Source organism: Stegodyphus dumicola, chromosome 2 (genome assembly GCF_044657685.1).
Source record: "Stegodyphus dumicola isolate Sdum_Otavi_A_Nest chromosome 2, ASM4465768v1".
NCBI lineage: Eukaryota > Metazoa > Arthropoda > Arachnida > Araneae > Eresidae > Stegodyphus > Stegodyphus dumicola.
In genome coordinates, this window is record NC_140769.1 from 63,565,962 (window position 1) to 63,593,901 (window position 27,940).

Consider the following 27,940-nt stretch of genomic DNA (forward strand, 5'->3'; position numbering starts at 1 on the left):
AATAAGATGGGCACTCAAGCTGCAAGAATATAATCTGGTAATCAAGCATACCCCCGGAAAGGAAAATATCGTAGCAGATGCCCTGTCACGAATTAAATTAGACGAACAGGGTAATACCGTAAAAGTTGCAATGCTGACAGCGTGTACAATAAATTCCCGAGAAACTGTAATAACCGAACTGGGTAAGGATCCTGAGTTTGGAAGTATTTATGAGTATTTGAAGGATCCTGAAAATTTTAGCCACCAAGATATTGTGGCGATAAGAAATAGGGCGGCCCATTACGAACTAATAGATGGTCTATTATTTTATACAAAAACTACGAATTCCAACAACGAATTTCGACCTGTTATCCCAGCTAGTCTTAGATTAAATATCCTGCAAGAGCTCCATGACAGCCCTTTAGCTTCTCATGCTGGTATTCGAAAAACTACTCAACGCGTACGCGAGGCAGTCTACTTTCCTGAACTGCAAAAGTTAACAAGGGCGTATGTCCAGTCCTGCCCAACATGTCAAGCCGTTAATTATATTAATTTCCGCCCGGCCGGGTTTCTAAATAGTATTAAATCCGAATTTTCAAATGAAATAATCGGCATCGATTTATTGGGCCCTTTCCCAAAAAGTCAGTTAAACAAAAGTCGCTATCTCCTTGTTATAGTTGATCATTTTAGTAAATGGACCGAAATTGTTCCCTTAAAACGAGCCTCCGCGAAATTAGTTACCGATTCTATTTTAAATAAATATATTTTAAAATACGGGGCGCCCCTAAAAGTTATATCGGATAATGGTCCTCAATTTGTAAGTAATATATTTGAAGACATGTGCCAAAAACTGGGCATACGTCATTTAAAAATGGTCCCGTATCGGCCGCAATCAAATATAGCGGAACGGGTCAACAGAAATATAGTGAAAATTATCCGTAGTTATGTTAAAAATTTTCATAAAAGCTGGGATAACTGTGTCAATGAATTTGCTTTCGCCCTTAGGACCGCAAAACATGATACAACGGGCAAAACTCCTGCTGAGTTATTTCTAGGTAGAAAGGTTATAACACCGTTAGATAAACTATTTTATGTGCAACAAAGAGCCCCAGAATTTAAAATGGGTGATATAGAAAAACTAATAAAAGAAGCAAAAAAGAATACGGAAGTAGCACAAAGAAAACAAAAATTGTATTATGACTTGAAACGACGGGGAGTAACTTATAAAGTAGGGGATGAAGTACTAAAAATTAAGCATTCACTTTCTTCAGCACCAGAAGTTAAAACTGCCAAATTTTTTCCACGCTTTGAAGGACCATATGTTATAGAAAAAATAACTCACGCTGTTGTAGTGTTAAAGGCAAGAAATGGTGAAACCTGTTCCGCAAACATTGACCAGATAAAACCATTCTATGACCGTAATAAAATGCAAATCTTTTCAGATCTTTTGCAGGATCCGGTACGGCAGACACCGCAGGTAAAAGTTCCAGATGTGGGAAAACGACAAGTACAAGGGCAAGCCAATGAGAGACAGAAGCAAGTGAAAAGAAAATTGCCCCGCGGAAAAATTGAAGGTACAAAGAAAAAGAAGCCGTTCCACCGTCCAAAAAACAGAGTTCACGAACACCCCCAGAATGAAGAAGGGAGAAGGACGACGTATGTGGAAAAGACCGGGAGAAAGGACGGCAACTATAACCCGGCTGTGAAACGGAAGATTGACTCATCCGACAGAACTCTCCGCAGCAAAAGTCGCCGAACTTCGGAAGGGCCATCAGCGGCGGAGGAAAAAGTACAAGAAAAATTTGAACGGCCAACAACGAGGTCCAAGCAGGATCACGACAGAAGTTTCCCGGTTCCACCAAGACCAGCTGCCTTCAAACGGCCAAGACCACAAGCAGAGGACAGAAGGAAGATGTTCAAGGGTGGCCGTAGTGGTGAAAAACGGAAGCTTCCAGAGGAAAGAACTGAAGGGCGAGCCCGTACAAGAAGGAGGATCAACCAAGCTACGGTCTGCAGCACCTTTAAAGACTGGGCCCAGAAAAGGATGTCTGAATATTACAAAGATAAGTAAAATTTTATGTTACTTTACAAACTTAAGTTAATCTTTCATTCTTACTGCAAGTGGCAGATTTCAAGAAGTTTTACCTCATGCGAGGTCTACCTTTATCGCCAAAAGGGCGAGAAATGAGTTGTGACCGATTTTCTTATTATGTTTTTCAATTACTCGCGCGTAAAACTAAAGTTGATGTATAATAGCGTTGTATAAAGACTTAAATATTGTAAAAAGTTATTGTATAAATTTTATTTAAAACATTCTAACAAGAAAGAAGTTTTAGTCTGAAAGACTTTTTGAAATGTAGTATTATTTCAATGTAGAAAGAATTGGCACTTGCTTTGAAAAGAATAGAAGTTAACAATGTACTACTAATGTATGTTTTCAAATGTGTAAAATTAACGGCATCTTGATATGTTCTTGTATACATGTGAACTGTTATTTTGAATGTTTAGAAATAACGTGATATGGTAAAAGTGAAAGTAATGTTAAAAAATTTGTTATTCGTGTGACTGTAAAGATTAAATCATGGTGAATATGTGTTAAAGGTTGAATGATGTAGTTAGGCTCTCTGACGCTACACTTTAGAGTTAGCCACTTTCAGAATAGTACCTCAGGGTCTAGAGTTGAAATTAGGGTGTGTTAAGAGGTCTCGTATGTTGAATTTTAACACGTTAGTGTTTTGATTGTAGGAGGAAGTGTTGAACACATAGACAGAAACACATTCGTGTTTGGTGTTTTTACAACACATGTCAGAGAGCACGGGGAGAGATAATTAAAATAGTCATGAATGAAATAAGAATGTTAAGAAAAGTATATTCTATATGTTATTTGCAATGTCATTCTGTAACATTTCATTAAACTAGTTTTCCTTCCAGATCTCTGGAAGGAACCAGAATTGAATAAAGCTCCTGTTTTGATGCAGTACAGATGAAAAAGAAAAAAGATTGTTGTATATTCCGGGAGCTGCTATTGTAACAAATTTCTTTCTTTTAAAATTTTCTAGTTTCTAGCTAAGTTATGATTGTAAAAGTTTGGCCTCGCGTTAGTTTCTAGAGCTAAAAGTTTTCAACAAGGTCGTTTTAGACCTCAGTTTCAAACTAATTAACTCTGGCGGGAAGTATGTAAGGATCTTAAGTTTTACTAACGTTTATTTTATTTTAAATCTTTACTATCACTTCTTATTTTCTACTTCCGGCCAGAATTATAAGCGTGAAGGAGTTTATGCAAAGTTGTCTGGCGAACGCCAAGTATTTAAGTGTGGCCTTTTTGCCAAGCAGAAGAGAGGAAGCCGTGAGTTCGAAGCAGGCCGCTTACCTTAGAAGTTACGCAGTTGCTACTTTGCCTTCCAGGCCAGAGGTTTTAATCCTCTTGATAAATTAAACGTATTGTAGTGTTCACAGTCTCTGTGCTACATACGCTTTCTGTTATTATAAGGCCAATCTTATTCTAAAGTTAAATTAGAGTTTAGTTTTATTTTGATATCTTTTAAGTTAGACCCCGAGTGGAGGGTCATTGTATTCCGAAGTACGGAAGTCATTGTATATAAAGAAAAAATAAAGGGTTTTGTATACCCTTCGTCTGTATCCTGTCTACTTACTACAATTAGTGAACATAGCTTTAGTAAGCTCTCTGTTCTAGTCAGGTCATTGTATGTTTCCGAAGAAGGTAAGAAGAAACATTGAACCTGATACTATTACGAGGAATCCAATTCATATCAAGAGATTTTGTGTAAAAATGAAAAGTAAGATTACGAGTTATCGGGAGAGAATTATAAGGGCTGGTACTAAGTCCCAGTTGGATAAAATTATTTTGGAGATGGAGAAAGAACTTGTATTGCATACAAATAAATTTCTTCGTATTAGAAAAGACAGGATAATAAAATCTCTTGGTGGTCGCCGGAGTTAACTAAGTTGAAGAGAAAGGTTCGGTCATTAAGAAAATCTTATCAGGTGAGATGCATTTCGGAAGAAATTAGAATTCATAGAGGGATCTGCTATAAGAGAGAATTAGCAATGTATAAAAAATTAATTAAGAAATCAAAATATGAAAGTAAATTAAATTACTTTTTGAAAAGTAATTGTTATTATGATGGGTTTTTTAAACACACAACTCAAAAGGTAAAAAGAGGAATAATGTTAAAAGGCCTGATGGTAATCCAGAAGAAAATATAAAGCATGTGAAAAGGGAAATTTTAGATGAGATCTTGGTAACTGTTATCCCTATACGAAATAATTTTGATTTAATCTTAGAAATAATAAATGAATGTAATGCCGATGATAAAGAATTCATGCTGAATGAGATTCGGACGGTTATTACACAGCTTCGTACAAGAAGCTCCTCTGGTTGGACTGTATACATGCGGGCATAGTAAAGATGTTGTTTGAGTTTTATCCTAGCTTTTTCGGTCATTTATACAATAAGTTTTTGTTACATGGTCTCTTTCCTGAGGTTTAGAAAATTGCAAAACTAATTCTCATATTTAAAAGCAATGATAGAATGAGGCCAATATGTCTCTTAAAGGTGATGGGAAAGGTGCTGGACAAATTGATTGCAAATCGCTTACAATATTATATAAAAACGAAGAAATTTATGTCATCTAATCAATATGGCTTTTGTGCCGGGCGGAGCACACAGGATGTATTATTTTAAACATCATTATAGACTATTTTAATAAAAAATAGATTGTGAATAAGAACGAAGATGGTCAATCTATAATTATTGATTCTAGTAAGGGTTGCCCTCAGGGTCTTCTAGTGCTCCTCTGTACTGGAACCTCATTGCAAATGATTTACTGAAATGACATTTACCTGAATATATACGTTTGGTAGCCTATCCTGATAAGCTTCTAGTGCTTATAAAAGGTAAATCTTTGCAAATAATCGAAGAATATTTTAATGAATTAGTTCTGGAATTAGAGGATTGGGTAGAAAAAGAAGGATTAAAGTTCGATATTCAAAAGATAGATGCTGTGTTTCTCCCCTTGCAGGAAAGCAGACACGAGAATCAAGATTGAAAGATAAGTATCAGAGAATAAAGTTTAGAAAAATTAAATATCTTGGTGTAATTGTGGATGATAATTTAAATTTTGTTATGGTTCATAAAAAAGCAGAATATATTTTAAATTATTACAGGAGGAACTTCCCAGTGAAATTCTGTCTATGAAAAATGCCATAATAAGGTCAATCTATGAGACTGTTGTGATTCCTCGAATTATGTATGGCATAGGCGCATGGGGTTGCCGGGCAGAGGAGCTGGTTACACTTCGTATGAAACTGGACACAATGCAGAGAGCTTGGTTACTAATGCTTACGAGATGTTTCAGAACGACCTCTACTGAGGTTGTTTGTATCCTGGCCAATGTGCCCCCTTTCTCCAAACTATTTGTTTTTTATTATGATAAATTTCGTTTAAGAACAGGAAATATTGATTTTAAATTATATGGAGATTCTATTGTAACACGGTGTGCTTTTGAAAAAATTGATTTAAATTTGATTCACCCTGCTGAAAGAATTTTTATTTCGTATTATTTGGATGCTCCAAAAATAGGAGAAATTGACATTTATACAAACGGGTCAGGTCTGGGAGACGCCATTGCTTTCGCATGTGTTATATATTATTATGGAACAGAGACTGAGAATAATAAATTTAAACTCAATATTTATAACTCAGTTTATCAAGTGGAAGCTATAACTATTTTTCATTCACTTAAATGGATTAAGAAGACTCATAAAGGGAAATATGATATACATATTTATTCTGACTGTTTGACCGTTCTTGAAGCTCTTTCACGATCTGATTAAGACAACCCTTTAATGGCAGATATTAGAGAATTATATAAAGACTTTAGAGAAGATCAAAATATTGTGTTTAATTGGGTGAAGGCATACACTGGACATTTTGGAAATGAGAGGGCGGATGCACTGGACAAGGAGGCAATTACCGATGTTAATGCTCGTGATATTGATGTACAGGGATCAACAAGGAAAGCTGTGATTATTATGAAAAATTATATTTATGATAAATGGAGGGAGCAGTGGGGAAGTTCTGATCGAAATAAAGGTTATATGAAATTTGTTAAACTTATAAAAGGTTTATGTTACTCAGACACTGACGTTAACCAAATCATTACAGGGCATAGTCGTTTTCCTTTCTATTTTAAAAGGTTTAAATTACAAGAGTCTGACCTCTGTGATATCTGTAAAGAACCGGGCACTGCGTAGCAAATTATATGGAAACATGTAAATGTTTTGCTGATTTCAGGAACGAGTTTAAAAAAAATTATGTTTTAATATATATGATATTTTGAATGATTTTAAAAGACTGAAAAAATTTGCCAGGAAAATGATAGAGAAGATTAATCATGATAAGCTTGCAGTAGGTATTTTAATTTTAATTTTGTTTTTTAGTTATGTTCTTTATGCCTGTTTGTTGAAGGTGTTGTTTTTAGCTTGCTCTGGCGCAGCCCGCAAAAAGGCCATAGGAAGACGTAAAGTCTGCCAGGAGGGTCGGGCTGGTTCCCTCATATTATATCATAGGGTACCCTAAGACCATTCCAATGAAGATAACTAGAGCGACTGAAATGTGGTATTAATACAGTAAAAGGATTATCTATTGTCAGACAAAGCTAATGTCCATATTCTAAACAGCTAAATTTGGAAGTAGCAATTCTGGTTCAAAAATAATAAGATGTAAGTAACAATATAATTAAGACGTTAGGTGTATTACATGCATTTACGACTTGGCAGTATTTTCAACTGAGGTCTGTTTATTAAAAAGTAAAGCCGACATAAGTTTCTGGCCATTATGTATATAATGAGGACGTGAATAATTTTTAATAACTCTTTATAACAATTAATGCTTAATATGTACACAAAAGTGTGTTTCATCATACAACATTTGTTCAGAATAAATTAAAATGGACTTTTACCATTTTGGGAGGTGCAGGGCCAAGGTTGTTAGTAATGAACTGTAATTCCTTTTTCGAAATTGTAGGATGATTTTCCGGCGTCTCGAACACAAGCAGAGAGCAAAGTATGCACCAAACAAATCCACTTAAACCTTAAGAAAAAATAAGCGTACTGTTTTAACAACAAGAATATTCCATTGTTGAATGTAATGCAAGTAAACATTGTCGTATCTTCATTATGTGGATAAAACGGGGCTCTATAATTAATGGGAATTTTCTCCTCTTCCTGATTCGAAATATTTTCGCCTAAATTTTGATTTTTATGTTTATTTTAATGATATGATATTGACTTCAATTTTTTAGCCATAAAATAGTTTTAAACAGTCTGCTGTAAAATCAAACATCGAAGTCGGGATGCGACAAAAAAATAGATAGTGTAATACTCTAATTTGCATGTTATGAAGATTTAGCTGAATTTTTTTAGCAGTTATAATAAACTTTACAGTAGATATATCTACTATAATAGTAGTATATTTTTTCTCGATAATTTTTCGAATATTATTAAACTTCAGATTGAAAACAAACAAACAAATATAAAATGTCTTTAAACAACTCCGTACCGCCGCCAGATGTCTGGTTACCTTACAATACTATCGTTTGTTACCTCAGAATAAGCACTTCCAGGTTTTTTTGTGCTGCTTCTGGCTTGCCATGTAACGATGGTAATGACTGCTGTGTCAGATGGTCGAGTCCTCTAATTTACCATAACTTCCTAATCCTCTCTCTATGATTATGACGATACACTTTACGACCGTAACGTGAGAGGAACGAGGAAGGTCGGTACGAACTTGAAGTGTGTGTTTTAAAGCAACAGAGTACAGTAGATGACTGTGACCTTACAATTTTAATGAATGATAGAAGGTAGCTTCAGGCTGACAGACACAGATGTAAGTGTTTTAAAAAATGCACATCCTCAGATAATTTATTGCCAGAATTTGTCAACAATTTGATTCAAAATGCAAATCTCGACACAAATTTCAGTTCAGAATGAATGCGAATAAAATAAAGACACAATTACGTCGCAAGCTGTATGTCAAGATGTAACTTGAATTTTTCTGAACGCTATCTTTAAAAAAACTGTTTATCTTGGAGCATATACCGCTTTATATAAACCTAGTACCTCTCAGAATGTGTTCATTTTATGTGAGTTATTCATAAATCCAGAAAATCTTAACCTCAAAAATGAGTGCACATATAAACCGGGTGTCTTCACGTTCAACGAAGTGTTTATAATGCCTAATTTACAATAAAATAAGTGTCTTTAAGCATTCGAAAGGGTGATGGACACTCAGGTGTAAGTGAACTAAGTAAAACTTCATAGAAATCTAATTTATTAATTGTCCAAAAATTTGATTATTTAAGAGAAAATAAAATACGGGTTAATAAATGGTGCAAATGTAAGATAAAGATTTATTTTTTATTTCTTAAACTACTACCCACTTACAACCGAATTTTTCTCAAACTTATTCTCTAGTATCTTGTCAAAATATATCGAATGAATTTTTTTCACACATTAAATTATGTTTGCTGACAAAAAAGAAACAGCAGATTAAAATAATTAAGCCCAAAATGAAAGATGTGAAAAATGAATTAAAATATAGTAATGAGTAAATGAACTATTTAGAAAAGCGATACGGCAATGACTTAGAAGTATTCATTTATTTAAGTTCTAAACTAAAAAACAAAACAAAAAGATGAGGTCAGAAAGCAAAGCATTTTTGAGCCCTTAAAATTAAATAATATGTATTACCTCCAACGTAGAACACAAGAGGCCAGCCTCCCAGAATCTCGCTTGCACATAAAACGCCGCTGTATAGAAACGAAACAAAGGATCCCAAGCCTAATCCAGAGAATACAAATGCGGTGCTGAAGCTGCGTTCAGGCACAGGTATCCACCGAGATATCAGGTAAAACAACACTGGTACCGTTGGAGCCTACAAGTCAAAATACACTTTTGTAACAAATATTATTTTAATACATTTTTCTCAGTGTATTAATAGGAAAGTAACTTATTAATTTAAGTATCATCTGTTTCTTGTATGACACGTAAGGTGTTCTCGAAAGATAATTATAGGCTCTTTCTTAAACTACTAGTAGCCCAGACCTGTACCCAGTTACAAGACGATTAGGAAGAGGCATCAAGCACAGTCAGCCAAATCTAGATGGTTAATCTAGATGACAAGTTATTGTGCACTACGTTTTAGTTCGGGTGCCATTGTACATTGCTGGTTATATTTTACAGAGCACAAAATATGAATAATCAACTGTGACTTTCCGGAAGTCGAACTACCTGTTTTCAGACTGCCAGCTGTACATGCGATCGCTGTTATGACAGCAGGCGTAAGAGAATGCGATAAGTACTTGTAAAAGAAGGAATGAACTTTATGAAAATTGTTTTATTACTGCACAGAAGAGAATATTTTAGTATAAAAAATAACTTTTTACGTAATTTCTCACAGGGCAAACTTTTTAGTTAACAAAATTCTCATTATGCTTCAGTCCCCAATATGCAATATGCATCATAAAGCGCAATATGCTTCATAAAACTGCGCCTAAAATTTGCAGAAATAATTAGCGTGTAATTTTAAACGGCTAGGTTCAAGTTTAATACCAAGCATTGTTTTCGCTAGATGCCGGCATTAATTGTCAAACAAGCATGTTTTGTTTTTAAAGCTCTTAAATTAAATGTGTGAAAAGTATGGAAAAATGAACTCGCCGAATACATTTTAAAATATCTCCCAAAATATGTTTAGTAAAACTTTAGAACTATGTCCCTTTCAACTCATTAAAATGTAATAAATACATTAATTCTGCCACACAAACAGGAAAGTGGTTCCTGAATCTGAGTGCCGTACCGAAGGTCCCGTGTTTGAATCTCGGATAAGGCAAGGATATAAATTGTTTGTCCCTTTATATGAGGTAACGGTGGCCGTCAGTTGGCTGCCTCCGTAATAAAATGACCACCGCTCCGGTAGCAAAAGTGCCCAAAGCCTAAAATGGCTAGTGCTCGCCATTAAAAAAATAATAACAATAAATCACACTTATTGCTCTATGCGAATTACATAAAATGATGTTTTACTAGGCGTATTCGGAAACTAAATACCGTTTCGAAAAAAAAAATAGTAGAACAATTTTTTTGAATCCAATTTTATTTTTACATGAAAATACATGTCTTAAACTATTTTTCAACATAGTTTCCGCCAATGATCAAACACTTGTCATAGCGGGTGACCAGTTTTTGTATACCATCGTCAAAGAAACTTCCCACCAGTTTCGATAACCACGACCCACAGCATTTTTCGTGTCATCGTCAGATCCAAAGCGCTTGCCACCAAGCTCGCGCTTCATGTGCAGGAACAAGTGATAGTCGGACGGCGCCAAGTCCGGGCTGTACGGCGGGTGATCGAACTGCTCCCAATGAAACTGTCGAATTAACGATTGAGTGACACTAGCAGTATGGGGCGATAATTCAAGCGGTCAGACGCAATTTCGAACAAAACAGTACGTGAAATTTGTGGAAATGCGTCTGAAAGAGTTCTCATTGTGAAGCGTCTGTTCTCATGAATTGCTTCATCAACTTTCCTTACCAAATCATCGGTGACAACAGAAGGCCAATCACTCCGACCCTCGGCGTGGACATTTGTTTGACCTGCATTAAACATTCTTACCCACTTTCTCACCATTCCATCACTTATCGTGTATTCACCGTAAACTTCTGTCACTTGACGATAAATTTCGGCCGGTTTAACATTTCTCGCGTTCAAAAATTTAATCACGGCACGAATCTCACAGTCAGCGGGAGAACTAATTGTCTTAAACATTTTGAATGTGCACAGCAAACTGAAAACACAATTTAGAGCAACCAAAATGGCGACAATTGAAAGTCAGTGAACAAGAAAGACTAGTGCGCATGCGCCGGACGCCTACCACAGCGCTGCGACGGCGTTATAATGAAACGGTACTTAGTTTCCGAATACGCTACGTACAAAAATCTGCCAAACAATTGAAACGATTTTATAAAGTTTAATACTTTAAGAAACTTGATAACTAGAAGCACATATCTAGAATCAATACTTAAAGAAGTAAAGTTTGAAATTGTCTTTTCTGAGCATTTCATACCGACTATTTATATACTTCGGACTTCTTATGCTCAATGAAGTGCACTTAGCAGTTAATTCTAAATACGATCAATCACGATATCACTTACTAAGTACAGCTTAATTGCTTTCTGAAGTGAAACTTCTATAGTGAATGCAAATCAGTTTGACGACATTGCAAACGAAATGTGTAATAACGAACGAGATGAGCAGAAATAACAGTCTAGTAAAAGCTACGAAGGTAAGTTCCACTTTATGAGAATTCTAAATTATTGTCATGAACTGTGTTTCTGAAGTGGCTATAGCAGTTAACTATCGTTTGAACTAACAACTTCGGTTTTGTGCCCCTGGGCTAACTGCCCTATATAGTGTAAAGTTGTATCTAACTTAGCATAAAATTAGGATTTAAGATAGCAATTTGTGTAATATTGTATGATTTGGTTAGAATTCTCATTTTGAACGATGACTGATCTCATAGCTGAGTGGAGCGCTGGCCTAGTCCCAGAGTAAAATGATGGATTTTAAATCAGTTTATAATTCGTTTGGGGAAAAAGAGTCCTTTATTCTGTCCTTACGAACAGATGTCACTCAAAAACATCGTTAAATTGCATTCGATAGCGGTCGAAATGGATATTTTCGTTGAAATATGAAACCCGAAATTTTTCGTGATTACAATACTTCCTTTTTACTTCGTACAAGAAGAAAAACGTTTGTTTCGAATAAAACTGATATCGCTGTTTTTAAAGTTTTTGATAATTGTGTTGTAGGAAAGTTTAATAAACTAAGTCAGTCGCGTGTGACTAGAGTTTTCGCGCTTTTGAAACCAAATTGAAACGAGAGTTGCTATGTACATGCGGGAAAATAATATATCATCTGTATGTAATTTCATTACAACAAAAGACATCAACAAAACAATAATAAAACAACTGTTACTAAATGAACCATTTGCAATAGAACAAAAGATATCAGCACAACAATAATACACATATTGCTACTATAGGAATCATTTTCTATTTATCTCTCTCTCTCTGCTTGCACCTTAATAATCCATAAATCACAAGGATAAACGTTCCAATGAGAAAGAATTATCAATAACATTTCTGAATTGCCAAAGTTTTTAAGGGCCAAAGCTTAGAGGACTTATAAACTCTGTTCTTCAAAGATCTAATATTTTATTGCTTTCTTAAACTTTGCTTAATAATGAACACAGTAGAGATGTTCGAAATTTTAATTCTATTGATAAATTTAAGCATTCGGAGATCACAGCCGCTGGAGTAGCTAATTGTAAAAACTTCAAGAATACTGTAAATGCGATACTATATCATCAACATTGAAATAGAAAGTATTTATCACCAATCGAGGAAATATGTTCTGCGCAGTTTAGTTGAAGTTAATTTGCAAGTTATATTGGTAGTAATTTATATGCCCCCTATTACCGCTGTTCGAGATAACATTTACTCCAAAGAATATTCTTAGCATAGACAGTTAATGGTCGGCAAGGATTTAGAAAACGTTCTAGTGAGTGTTGGTGATGGTTTCAGTACCAATTCTGCTATAAGTTAATAACAGTCCTAATGAAACAACTAGGGGACCAGCTACAATCGATGCAGTATTTTCAAGATACCTCCAACAACATCAATCTCATCAAACTATTATTCATAAATTTTGCAGAGTAATAATCGTATCCGACGTATTACTTTAACACAAATATAAATAAATAAATAAAAAATTAAGATTATTAACAAATATAAATAAATAAATAAAAAATTAAGATTCGAAAATGCCTCGATGACAATAGTAACAGCTGTGAAATAAAATAGATTAATAATTTATAATTGCGAACCATGGAAAAGAAACACAAATTCCTTTCCTTTTTGTATGATGCAATCACTCGCTTTTGCTATTGGATAGGAACTGTAGAAGTGTAAATGGTGCAAAGTCACATTAAGAAATCAGGTAGTTTCACGCAGCAAAGTACTACCACATAGTTTTCTTTTTACTATGATTTATTTGAGTGATCTTTAACTCAGGCAAAGATGTGCAGTCAAATTCTGTTTTCCAAACTTGGAAAAAAAATTAGAAAACAGAATTGAATTGAAAAGCAGAAGTAAAAGAAGCAAAAACGACATTTTGGAGTACTAGTACTAACTCTAGTGAGAAGCTGTTAGAATTTCATTCTTGAGCGATATTTTAACTTTTTTTCGTTTGTGTGTCCTTTTTTTTTTCATACAGAGGGGAAATGAAAATACATCAAAAAAGAAATGAATGTCTCGAATCCCTAAGAATCTCTGGCTCGAATCCCAAAGAAGGCATGGATGCAAGTAATTGTTTTTCTCTCTTTTTTGTAATTGTAAAATCAGTCATATTTTGTGTGTATCTTGGCAGTCTCCTCCTCGATGAGATATTCTGAACAAATGTTTTAACTGATAAATGTTAGACCATTGAATTTAAATCATAATTTGCAAAATATTGTAAGTGGACAAAGGGTAAGGAAATTTCCCTATTTTTAAAATAAAGTATTATTCAATTTCCTCAACTAGCGAGTCTTTGTTTCATTATAAAGTCTATATATATTTTAAATATAATGCGCAAATTGCCTAAAAATAAAATTTTCAATCTAAGTCCCCCCCCCTTATTTTGTTTCCAAAATCAGACAGAACCATTTTCATCATATGAACTAAAATTACATAATATCAATGGGAACCCTTCCTTTTTATTTTAAAATTAAAGTGAAGACTTTTGCGGAAGAGGATATGAATACATTGCATGGCATTTTAGCATCTGATGTTTCCTTTTTTTTCGATTTTAACATTCTATGTGTTGAAGAAAATGAACTTGACCTTAAAAACATCAAGCAACAGGAAATTCGCTTAAAACGGAACAATAAGTAAAAACACAAACTTTGTAACTCACCGTCATAATTCCTATTACAAATCTGCCTGCAAAGAATGCATATGCAGAAGCACGGGCCATCCAGGGTAATGCAGCAGTGAGCAACGATGCAAAGGCTAAAGCAAATATAAGAGTCTTCTTGCCTCCGTAGACTTCTGCCATACGACCTCCAGGAATGAACCCAAGTAGCTGTCCGTAGTAGAGTGAACTCAAAGCATAGCCTTCCGTTTCTGCGCTCCACTGTAAATCACCATGATGTTCTAAGGGCTAGAAGGAAATCATAATTTCAAAAAAGATTATAAAGAATGAAACTGATTATACATTTAAAAGATAAAAACACAAGAAATATAGAGACCGACAAAAGTCACCATTATAAGGAATGGAAATAAGTAAAACAATAAGAATCCTATGATACACATTGATTGCATAAAGAAAAGGTGTAAAGTATGCCATTTCTCGTTAACAATATACACAATTTTTTGTGACCACTGTGTTCTAGTGATGCACTGCTGTGTAATGTAAAGAAGTAAAAGAAAAAGACACGGTAAGCCCCTGTTCGATTTCAAGCTATTTAGGACATTACACATTAAGATCATTCATTCAAGACTGACTTCCCTTTTCATTATGTTAGCATACATCGAAATCCCATGACTAGCACAATTTTCAGAACTCCCAGTTTATGATTTTTTCCACTGCGGTCACTCCGTAGGAGTTCCTGTTTATTAACCATTCATCATATCATTTTACCTTTACTTTCCCTTTTGTTTTTGTCGGCTTGTACCAAAAAGCAAATTAAATAATGTGTATAAGAATAGAGTTCTTGAATTTAGAACTTTTGTCAGTGACCGCTGGCCGTCTCAATTCCGTTTTCGCTCAGCTTCTAAATTTACTTGAATCGGCTTTATCCTTTGCTAGCCGTGTTTGCTTCCGTAAGTCTTGAGACAAAATTTATAAGCGTATTTTGCCTTCTGAATATATCATATTTTAAATACTCACGTTTTACTTTAACTTTGTGTTCCGCAGTTACCGCAAGCAGCGGAGTCTTCTCTTATTACACTAGCTGTGTAAATTGTTAGGCTGAAGATCTAATAAAGAAGTTTCTTTTAAATCATCATCTGTTTCCAGTATTACTTCACTAGAAGATCAAGACGAGGCAACACGTCGTGTAACTATCTGGAACCCCAGAGAACATTTAAAGGAGTTAGGTTCCTTTCTGCTTGAATGTGGAATTCTTCAAACCTATGCAACGAGGTGCACTGATGAATTCCTGACTCTGTCCAGGACGGAATTACAACAAGATCAAGGGAAACGACAAAGATACATTTGCGCAATTTTAAGGTTAGATTTCAGAAATCATTACGGCTTGTTATCAGTTATTTGGATAATGTTATTATTATAGAAAATTATATGTTTCAATTCCAGTGCGAATCTAATGTTCATGTATTATGATAACATTGGATTATTTGAATCGAGAGATAATAAACAGTTCTGTATTGATGTGATGATAATATTTTGTCATTTGGCATAATGAATCCCCTTTTCAGTGCATTAAAAATACTACACGTTTTATCTCTGTAGTCTTTGTTATTACTATTTTACATTGAGAATTATATATTGAACTCTATATTTTTGTCAATTTCTCATCAACATTTTCTTTTCAATTATAACCATCTGGCCTTAAATAGCAATATGTGATGTCTGGAGCTTTTACATTCGCAGAGTTGTTTGTATACAGACAGATATAAGATGGACCATTTGTTATAGAGAAATGCATAAAAAAAATTCAAAAATAGCTTATTCATTTAAAAATTGATATCTTCCTAACGATACCAAAGTCAAGCTATACCATTAACTATGTGCTAGTGCCTTCTCGCAAATTCTAAGCTTCAATAGAAAAAAAAAATTAAATTTACAATTTTGTGTATTCTCGATATCCTTTAATTAATTTAAATTCAATGCTACGAATATTCTTTATGGCTGCATATATACTTTCTGGTATATAACATTATAACGGAGAATACCAATATTTGTTTCCATTAAAATAAATGATATCGTAAGTACTTTTGCAATGTCCTTAAATATTATACTAAAAGTGGTATAATATTCAACATAAAAATTATAAAACAGGTTTCATATTAACAAGTTTCACCACTGTGTAGATTAATTAGGTAAGTCTTTTGAGCAAATATAAGGCAAACTACGCTAATCTACATTATTCGATATATAAAGAGTGTCAAATGCGTTTTTTGACTTACAGAGCTTTCAGTATAATATCGATTTATTAGAAAGTCGATCCTAGACTAGAGAAATGTTTAATTAATATAAAAATAATTTCTAATAATATGTTTCTGATCTGTAAGAGTAAGAGTTTCGGTAAGAGGTAACTCTTACTGAATTAATAACTTAATAGATGCTCTTCGAGCTCAACAATTTGTGAAGTACTTCTTAGAGAGATAATATTCCAAGCTAACAGAGCAAAGAAATATATAGAGCTTATTCAGTTTCGAAGTAGCTGAAGTAACCAGTATTTTTAATTTCTCCATATAAATTGACAGGATTTTTATAAAACGTTACAGAACATGAGAAGTTGGGATTATGAGGTAGGAAATATAATAAGTCTTGATTGTTTGTGAAAGGATTATTCTTGTAGCTTCCATAAGAAAGAAACAAAATAGTAAGTATCATAGGCAACAAGCGTCCCTTTATTTGTTCTTTCTCAGTCATTTAATTATTTCAAGGAAATCATTCATTTCCGAAATGCACTGTTTTGCTACAGGTTAGGTTAAAGATGATTTTGAATAATGTTATCGTAAGAAAAGTAGGTTTTCCAGTGTAGTGATAATAACATTAGACATCACTGAAGTGATTTCTCGTATACAAAGATTTGAAAATGGAGGCTACAAAACGAGGATTGAAACACTCACAATGAAACCACTAAGAAGTAGACGTCACACGACGAAGCAATTATGGATGCATTTAACGAAGAAGATCCAATTCAAGAGAGGGAAGATGAAAATGAAAATCATCTTAAGAAATCAGCATGATTCAAGTGTTGAAAAAAGGGAGGAAGGTCTTTTACGGACGAAAAGGTGAAATTCTAAAACTATTCGTGACAGCTGTATGATGCTGAGTCATTCGAATACTTGGCAAATATCGCACGGCATGGAAACGGCACAGAACAGTAGTCGTATTAGAAAAAAAAAAAGCATGAGGATATTTGTCAGTAAAAAGAGAAAGATAAGTTTCGTACTATGGATCTGATAGCCTGGTCATATTAAAACACAATTAAATGTGTTAATTATGCCTAATGAATAATTACAGCCTTTCGTTAACAGACTGGCAAATTTATGACTTGGAAATTGAAGTCTGAAAAGATTCATATAAAGAATAATGCAATGACTGAGTTAAAGATTCCTAAACATGTTCAAAGGACTATAATTATATATTCTGTTACTAATTACATGTAATAGGCATGGCCAAACTGTATCTCTCCGACACCTTAACTGCGGCTCGCAAGCTACTTGCGGCCCTTTTCACTCTGAAATACGGCTTTTATCAATAAATAATGGTTTAATCTCTCAAGAAAATAGAATAGAAATAGAATATATTAGAAATAAATGACGCATTTCTTTATTATTCGCTAATTTAATTTCTTATATTATGTATGCAATAATTGAATCAATTTCAAACTGCCCACCGCAGACTTATTGTCAGAATTGTTGTAATAAATAAAATTACAAATTCTTCCATTTCTGGGAAAGCTACTATTTCGATCATGTTACTTTTTGAGCAAGTAATGGATCACCAGAATAGCACAAAATATACAAATACGAAGTTTATCGCTCTCTAATATTTTTTCTCTGAAGTTAATTTTATTTCAGGTAGTTTCTGCTTACATTTCGTGTGATCCCATTGTTCCCAAAAGTTATGATCCACTTGGAAGATGTATTGTTCGCTGTAGGATACTACTTTTATTTAGTCCTTGAAATGGCTTCAGTAACTGCTCTTTCGGCCTGCAGTCCACGTAGGCCTCTTTCAGCCTGAGTATTCAAAACGTCCTTCAGAGTTAATTCCCCATTTCTAAGCAAGTCGGGAAGAATTTTTATGCAATTCCTTCTCAGTTTTCGTAATCACTGACAGTGATATGCTACAATAAATTCTTTTCCTACACGAAATTCTATCTTTAGTAATAATTTTTTGGTAATCATAAGCAGAGATCGTAATTTATTTCATCAATGGTTGTGCAAGATGAAATATTTGGGATAGCGGGGAGAATCACTGGATTTACAATAATTTCAGTTTTAGTCAGTAAAATCGCTTTTGATATTTTCTCTTACACTGTTTGATGGCTTTCTTTCTAACTTGACACAAATATCGCACTAGGGTAGAGCCGGGAATAGCCTTTTTTCTGCCCAGTATTTCTAAAGATTTTCGTCCCTTAGCACTGCCGCTCACTACAGCTGCACTGACTGCCCAGGCTCTGATGCCAGCATTACTGCTTAATCTAGGGATATTTTTTGCCATTCTAATTTTCGATCATCATGTACGTTTGACACATCCTTCACAAAAACTTAGTAGCCCAATGGAATATTGTACAATAACTCACACTGCCTAATTACTGTGCATGCAATAATGCACTTATCACGCAATGCGAAATTTTGCTGGAGTTTAAATTTTTAAGTCTGATTTTTTATTTCCTAATCCTCACATGCCTCACATTTCAAACTCTATTTCATATTTATTTTCTATGCACAGGTTATGTTCGGTTGAGCTAAAAATAAAATAAGAAAGTGTGTATTTTAACTTCTTTTCAGAGTTATTTTACTTAGAAATTTAAGACAAGACCGCAAGTCATTTAACCATCTTTATAGGCCCAATAGTTAATAGTTCGAATAGAGTGGATCCGTACACCTGTTCGACAAGAAGTCAGGAACTAAACTAGCCTGCAGTCGTCTGCCGAGTCACAGAAAACCTCCTTAATGAATATGTGTGCATGTCACAGAAATATGTTATGTTTGTATTTGTGAAATAAGCTCATTATAGTAGTTACAAGTATGTTTTTTACTTCCTTGTACGAAGTAAAAAGTAAGTATTGTAATCGCGAAAACTTTCGGGTATCATATTTCAACGAAAATGTCATTTTGACCGCTATCGAATGCAATTTAACGATGTTTTTGCGTGTATATTACATAAGGACAGAATAAAAAACTCTTTTATCTCAAACGAATTATAAAACTAATTTAAAATGGATTCAGAAGAGATTTTTTTCGTGGCGTCTGTACCTATGTAGGTATGTATGTATCTCGCATAACTCAAAAACGAGTAGCCTCAGGACTTTTTGCGTATTTGCGAAATTTGGTATGCGGGACTGGTACAACATATAGATCTGCATCTTCCTTTTTGTTTGCAATCGGCCGCCCAAATGTATATAAATATATGTATATATATATATATATGCACTCTGTTACTCGGCTCAGTGAGCTCAGTTTTTTTATTGTTATGTGTTTGTAAAGTGCATTTTTTGCTTTAAAAATGATTGAATTGTGTTGTTCTTATTTTCCGGTTAAGGTTTTTATACCTTTAGTTAACCTGCATGTAATAATTGTGGAATTATAAACAATTTAAAAGTTTCTAAAGTGCAGCTAAGCCTAATTTTTGGTTACCATTGCATAGTTTTAGATTTATTTTAGTATTTGAATAGAACATGTGGTAATTCTTCAGATGATATAAAATGAATAAGATGAGTTATAAAATGAATCTTCTGAGTTATAAAATGAATGAGATGTAATGTTGTTAATTGAACTTAACGCCGAAATGTCGCTATGGTAAATAAATACAGTGAACTTTAAGGAGTGCATTTATTCTAGTGTGGTTTATGCGCTATCGATGAAGTAGATTTAATTCAAAATTCATTCACTATTAATTCAATAAGTTTCAATGAAACGCAGGAAAATTGCGTATAATTTAATATTCCGTACAAGGAAGTCATGTGGTGTACACATTCGATTTTTTTTCTATACCATTAGTTTTGATATACCATGTATTTGAGAAACAGTTCAAAATTCAATTATGGCTGCATTTATTATTAATTCATATTATGGCTGAAGAGTTCGTCTGGTAGATAGCTGGAATATGTGCTCGATGAAGAGTTTATATAACCCAGCATGAAGTGGGAGATTTATTAGCAATAATTATCTATGTCCAGAATTACCCAAATGATTCGATACCTTTTCGAGAAATACCAGTGATGCACAATGCACTGATTACTTAAAAATTATGGCAGATTTCGCTGAATGCCACAATGAAATAGCGTATCACGTCATGAGTGATACTGATGATTTAGTTACCATTGCAATTGCAATCATGTCCTTTTTTAGTGAATTCTTCTACATTGAGCGCCAGCAAAAGTAGTCATTGCAAAGTTTTGATAATGTAAAAAAATAGTACATGTTGAACGATTTCTTAGGTTAAGATCCAAATATTTGAATGACCTCGGTATGTTGATCCTCATGCTAATTGTGTGGAAAAGCAAAATTAATTTTTATGCTAAAGCCTAGAAAAGTTAATAGCTTAATTTTGAATAAATTTCCTTTCTCTAATAACAGATTTTCTGCAATGAGCATTGAACTGTATCATTTAACTCAATCTCTTCTAAAAGACTGCCTGAGTTGAAGAAAAAAAAAAAAAGAAATAAACACTCGATTTCTTTTAAATGATGATTTATAATTCACTAAAATAGTTTTTTACATAATTGTAAACTAGTGCATATGTTTCCGATTTCAGTTTATATCTACTAAACTCAAATAATAATTATTATATACAGAGGGTGATAAGGAAATCAGAAGAAATATTTGGTTTCTCTACCTGAAGGAAGAAGACTCAGTTGCATATTATAAGAGTTACAAATTTATATTTTCTTGAGACTTAACTTTTCTAAATACAAAGCATGAGATATAAGATGTACGTATTCATATTTATATATAACCATGTTAATCACATATAAAATCCGAAATTCTCATTAATTTTCTTCAAAAGTCTCTTTATATTTAAATTCTTATCATTATTTTTGAAACGCTATAAGTCTAGAACCCGGCTTCTATCTTCTTAAAGTTTGGCCACCCCTGACATAAAATATTCTATATTCTCTTACTGATATGGATTCTGAATACTGATTTCTAGTGCTCATCTTTGGGACATATACGTAAACTTCATTTTCATGCTTTAAATAAAATCATTTATTTAAAACCTTCAAAGATTTCGTCTTTTACGATATAAAAGGTCATGTCGTATAACAAGGACAGTTCCGTATTACGAACAATCTCCAAAGTAAAAGTAACTTGTTCATCTTGAAGTAAAACACTTGTATAAACAGCAAATGTGTTTAATTCAGTTGTTAGTAAGCAGATTTCAAATTACTGTTTAAAGCTTAAAAACATGAAAACCTCGATTGTTTAAAATTTTAAGTATAAAAAAAACTGATTATTTAAAATTTTTTGATGTTAATAGACATGTCAAAAATCAACAAAGTATAAAATCCTTCTCTTGAAAGCCATTTTAAAAGTCTTATAAACATGACTCATGATGACCAATGAAAGGTCGTGTGGATAAGACCAGTTTTTATTGTAAAAGTTCTTAAGCCATCATTTAAAGTTTCTGCTCTGCCCAATCTCTCTGGCTTTGTATGCATAAAACTTTACTTAAGAAGACGTTAACTGCTCGCAGAAGAAAGAGTTTAAAGATCCATATAAATATTTAGCGAGCTTTAATGGCAACTAATAATTGTATAGTTTAATGGATTGAATGAAATTATACTGCTTCACATGCTTAGTGCCTGCTTAGGTTTGCAAAGTATTAAGTCATAATTTGTTTTGCCACGCTATAAAATAGCTCCAGGTATTCATATCAAATAATCTGATTTGTTGTATTAATGCACTGTTCTAATTGTACATTTGATGTAGCAAACGCAATTTCTTTAAGTTAAATAAAGTTTTAAAATTTAAATAAAGTTTTAATTCAGGTATTATTGAAGTTCTTTTATATTTTAACTTTTAAATTTTAACTATTATATTTTAAGTATGATTATTACGTGTTAAGTCGTTGACTCGTACAGGCATATAGTCTCATACTATAACGTTTTGCAAAGGTTTGTACGAAAATAATTTAAGGTTAAATGTTTCAGTTTCAGAAGGCTGAATGTGCTTCATGGACTTGCATGAAAGTTTTCTCGTCTATAACGACAACGCTAGCTAGTTTCATTTACAATGTCCTCTCTTCTAGAACAGATAACCTTCGACTTTTACTGCATTCAGTTTTATAAGTCCAATCAATTTATTTAAGACGAAGAAATCTTACATAGTCGAATTTATTTACGTATTCTGCAGAAAAAATTTTGTTTTTTACATTTGCAGAATACCCTACCCTACTTCCTTTAAATACTTCCCACAGTTGCGCAAATTTCATGAAATTTTTTTTTTACTTCAAACTTTACTTTTTATGACTAAAACACAAAATTATAATTCACATTTTAAATACAGGGTGAATCTAAATAAGGGCAAAACTTTAGATAGAAAGCAGCTATACGAGCAATATTCGTCATATAAAGTCTGAACGGAACGAAAACGGCGAGCTGCTAGGTGGCATTATAAACAGTATAAAAAGGATCGGTCCTCGCACCAAACGGTATTTTCTACCGTAGACTGCCGAGACTATGACTGGTTATACGAACGACGAAATTTTCAGGGCGATGGATTGGACGTGGTCCCGTAGCTCGGTCTCGAAGATTACCGGATCTCTTGTGTATAGCGATCTAGCTATAATTGCAACAGCGATCTAGTCGTCAGGTTCGCCGTTGTTGCCGGCGATATGCCTGGTGTCTTCGCAAATGTACCTCAGTCTCTATGGCGCAAGTATGAAGCCTGCATTACAGCTAGCGGAAGGTCTTTTGAGCAATTTCTTTAAACATGTACATCAATTACGTTCCTGTTTATAAAATGTTTTCTGAAGTATATCCTCTCATTCTTAATCCATTAAATGTTTCAGTGAAAAACTAAATTTTAACTTCTCACCGTCTGCGTTTCGATTATACATTCTACTCGTATGACGAATATTGCTTGTATAGCTGCGTTCTAAGATCACCCCGTAAAATTTTGCCCTCTTGTTCAGGTACAAAGTAGTTTTTTCGGAATTACTTACTTTTAATTGCACATCATTCCAACTAACGTTTATATTTTCTTCTGACTTGCATTCATTCGACGCTATTACATTAGCAGATGATTCGTTTCTTCTGTCAACCATAGAGATAATTGCGATACTGAGATTTGCATTCAGTGAAATAGCTAAAGTCACTGCTAAGATTCCAACAATGCAGAGAATAAACCTCTTTGGAATGAAACCTAAATACAGAATGATCATTCAAATTAATGAATACTGCAATGACAGTGGCATATCATTTACATAGTAATTAAAGAAGTAATGTTACGGTCATAAGTGAACAAGAATCTTAGACTGTAGTGGATATACATTTTTTAACAGTTTAAATCTTTAGTCGTATTTATTTTTCAGTGTTCAGACGTTATACCAATGACAGGAAGCGTTTTTTTTGGAACATATGGATGGAAACGGGCGTCTTTGATGTTCCCCAACTGATCGTGAATAGCATTTACGATAACAGAGAGCTGCTTTTCTCCACGATGCAGGGTTTTGTTTACTGGGTTGTAAAAGAAGATTTAATTGGTGTTTTGCTTCGCTTTTCTTTGTGAATGCTGCAAGTGTTGAATAAATGGTTTCTTCCGTACGGAAGGGCGTCTGTAAATTTCTTCGTTTAAGGATAGCAGTGATTCTCATCTTTGTTGTTCTCCATGTGTTAGCTGGGGTCGAAGTTTGTTTTTGACGCATTGGGTGATTCACTGGTTTCAGCTGAGGTCTTTGTGCAGTATCTCTATTTCTATTTATCGAAGGGAAATATAAACAATCAAATAAAAAGGGAAATTCTCGGGTTGGTCAAGTTTAATTTTATGCGTAATTTTTCAGCCTGTAGAATTTAGTGGTTGAAAAAACAGAGTTTTCTTCGAAGCTTGTACGGATGTTTAAGTAAGTGAGATTTGAGTTTTTGGAGTTGTCTGACAAATAGATTCTGGGGCCAGCTCGTCTTGCTGCGCGTTGCGTTTTTTCTTTTCTGCCGAAGGTGAAGAAGCATTTTACTGCAAGATGATTAAAAATTTAGTGCGGGATGTAAAGAGCACTTTACCCAGATTACCGCAGATTTTCCCTTTTCACCCGAATCTCCCATTAATCTCTTCCGAACTCGAAAAACAGACTTTCCCAAAGTGGCTGTTCCCATGGAAAACGGACGTTCCCTGAAATTGGTTGTTTGTGGGAAAAAAGGAATGGGCGTTTCCTTGCCGTGGCACCACGTAGTTAAAGGCAGCTTTACAGCGAGCTTTTCTGTCGTGGGATGAGGAATTCATCATTGTGACCTCGTATCGATATCAACACCTCATTATTGCGTCTTTTTCTGTCTTCCGGTTCCTGTTTTCACTTCGGTTTCTCCATTCATCTGTCTTCCATTCATCTACCTTCAAAATTATTGTTATTCCGGATTCTTCCTTTATGTTTTCTGAAAGATGTCATCTGTCTGGTATAGTGTATGAATTTGGCGAAAGACTATTTCCGGAGTTACAACGGAGTCCTATTGACTAATTTAGAAAGACTATTCCGGAGCTACAACGGAGGGAGTCGTAGAAGTAGGAGCTCCCTGTGATGATGATTCCGGAAGTCCAACTGTTAATTATCTTATATTTTTATGTGTATCATTGTAGATATTTGTCAAGTGGGAGTAATTTTAATTCATCTTTCATAACTGGTAGAAGTGTATTTCTAATTTGATAATAGTAAAAATGCATTGTGCCGTAAAGAGACTTTAAATACATTTGTGTTTGTAAAATGCGTAATTCTGTTAATTGTAATTTCCTACATTAGTTTATGTGAGATCTATTTTAAATAGCTAATTTAATGTTCTATACTAATCAAAATAATTGTTTATTATGTTAATTTGGTAATCTAATTTTGACATATGATGCTTCAAAAAAATATGAATTAGAATGTTAGTTACTATTGCATGTAAGAGAACTGATCAGTTATTCCAACTATCTGAATTTATGATAGTCTAGGAATTTAATGAAATGTGTTCGATTTGTATACTTTGTTTCATTTGTTTATTCTGAGTTAATTTAATTCTTGGTCAGTCCAGTCACTCCATTTGTTTCAGCCGTAAGGCTTTTAAGAAACATGGTGACTCAACTTGGGGTACTGTCAATATTTTTATTGATTTCACAACCCACCCATTTTAATATACTATCCACTTATTAAAATTATTTGAACGTATTTAGGGTAAACTGAAATGAATTAGTAGGCGCCAGGAATGTACTTAAACTTCTAGAATTTATTATTTATGGGGAACGGATTGATTATTGTATGAATATTTCTTCTCAGGTGTTTGTGAGGTTTTGAATTTGTAGAACTGAATAATGTTGCTGATTCTAGAGTTAATTTAGAAACTGATTGAATATGTAGCTTATGTGAATCTCTAGGGTTGTGCTACAGAGGTAGTATTCTATTTTACCCGAGCACCAGCAAAGACTTATTCCTCTTTGTTTTTCAGGTTAAGTTTATTAAGTGTTAATTTGCACTGATTGAGTTATTTGATTCTAAGAAATAGTTTATTGATTAAATGTAAAGCGGGTTACATCAATGACCCAGTTCCTCTACACAGCTTAAGATTCAGAATTTTCAGATTATAAGTTGAGTAGACACTTTTGGGGGTTTTTGCTTTCCGGCACCAGTGAAAGTTCAGTCAGGCAGACAGTTTAACGAATTCTAAATACAACCATCATTTTCCAAGATTTACCTAACAAACGTCAACAAAAACAAATTTTACCTCGAAGAACTGTATATAGCAGATAATAGATCTGAAAACTGTGAGAGATCGGAACAAATAGTTTTAAAATCTAAAAAAAGAATAAACAGAGGAATAGTTAGAACTGAGTTCATTTTTGACACTGAAGAGAAGTCGTTAACCAAGCGCCATGGCACAGCAAAATTAGGCAGATTGTCAATCCAGGAGTTGACAGAAAACATTGGCAGCAGATAATACACTAGTATCGCAGAGATTTAGCAGCCTATGCAGTTCACATAGAAATAAATAGAGCTCTTTTTTGAAAGTAATTTCTTGCACTTAATCTTAGTCAATCATGTTAGTTGCGTGATTAATCGCAAAGGGTTCAAAAAGTACTTCGGTTGGGATTTCTCTCTGATATAACCAGGGGAAAAAAACTAATCTCATAAACGTTTTAAATAAATGGAAGTTTTCAATAACTAAATCCCTGCTGTTTGCACAATAATTAATGAATAACTTTCCTACTCATGCCTTAATCACATATTATGTTGCTTTATAGAAGATTTTTCAGCTACTTAAAACTTTTCACTTAATAGATTACATTTATAGCTATAATTTATTTGAATAAAAATTTCAAAAAACATGCAGGTTTTTTCTGCAATAGTTGAATTTTCCGTATCGCTATTTTATTTCAAACAATACAATTTTCGTAGAAAGATTTGTGTTAAAGTCAATTTTCTGATGACTTTCCTAAAACTATTCCCAAGATTCTAACAAAATTTTACATACTTTTAATCTTTAGAGCATGAGCATACATGTAACTTTAGTACTATTTTGCTATTTTAATTTAGATTTCAAATAAAGAACCTCGGCTTTTAGTAGTCTTAGTAACTGTTTCATGTAAATAGAAAGAATTGTAAAGAAAAATGATGGACTATAAACGATGCCCATGACAATTTTGTGAGTTTCCAAGACATACTTATTAAGTGTAAATATAAGTTCCCACAAGTAGAAAAAAAGACAGAAAGAAAAACATTTAATACTCTCTTGAGATCTACTGCATTTATGTTTTAGAGCAAAGTTTGACTTTTAGGCATAATTTTCAAGTAATTTATTAATATTAGGTGCGTGATGCTTGAAATTCAATCGCTTCAGAGAAAGTGTGGAAGGAAATTAAAATATTTGTGTCTGAAAGACCCACGCGCCCAACTAAAAGTTAAGTGACTCTATTTCATTATAAAATACCATTTATCAAATCAACAGAATTCATTAAATAGCACAAAGTAAATTAATATTCTTTCTAACCGAAAATAATTATAAGCATCGAATCAAATTAATCACTTTTATGTAATACAGAACGTCAATTATCGGAACTTACTCTAGTTCATATGAACAGAACTGCGCATAGAGTAGCAATGCGAAGTTTATTCTAGCCAATTCTGCACTAACACACAAGAAAATCAAAACAATAACGGCTCTTGCTACGTTCTTTTGCTTCAAAATATAAACAGGGGGAGCAACAGCCCACATGGCTCACAGTGTTACTTGACGGTATTCGCAAATCCGAATCATTGAACCTCAATAAGAATGGTTAATAATTGTGAAGAATACTGAAGACAAAAGGGTCGCACTTCTCATTCCTTCAAGAACTGCAACAGAACTTTCATTCCATAATAGAATCTTTCTTATCAAATGAAATGTGATTAGTCCTCAACGTTCAGCTAACTAGTCCACCACAAAATAAAGGCTGCCACACTTTCTGTATATTTTAGAGCCTTTTGATTTATTTTTTAAAGGCATTGTGGCCTTTATTTAATAAGCTGACATCTGATATCATGGATTGTCTGCATATGTAATTAATCATTTATTGATTTCGTTTGCATTATAGTTTACATTTCTATTGGTCCTTGCCAGCCCTTCATTTTGTACTCTTGCTTATATCATTTAGTTAAATTTTACTAGACCTTTTTTATAGGTGTCATCGCAAGTGAATGAGTAAAACATTAACAGAAATAATATTGTGGTTTGTGGAAAAATCTGTATGAATGTAAATACTT

At 33.7% G+C, this 27,940-nt stretch overlaps 1 protein-coding gene across 11 annotated transcripts in view; it reads right to left on the minus strand.

Annotated features, from left to right (window-relative positions):
• Positions 1-27,940, minus strand: part of LOC118206113 (putative inorganic phosphate cotransporter) — a 161,926-nt gene that overhangs the window by 36,502 nt on the left and 97,484 nt on the right. For all 11 annotated transcript variants that reach the window (XM_085810718.1, XM_085810712.1, XM_085810719.1 and 8 more), the window contains 4 exons: positions 23,183-23,382; positions 14,012-14,257; positions 8,752-8,935; positions 6,963-7,093 (listed from right to left, as the gene is read on the minus strand). In XM_085810718.1, the coding sequence (XP_085666844.1) occupies positions 6,963-7,093; positions 8,752-8,935; positions 14,012-14,257; positions 23,183-23,382 (761 nt within the window). The remainder of the gene's footprint in view (positions 1-6,962; positions 7,094-8,751; positions 8,936-14,011; positions 14,258-23,182; positions 23,383-27,940) is intronic.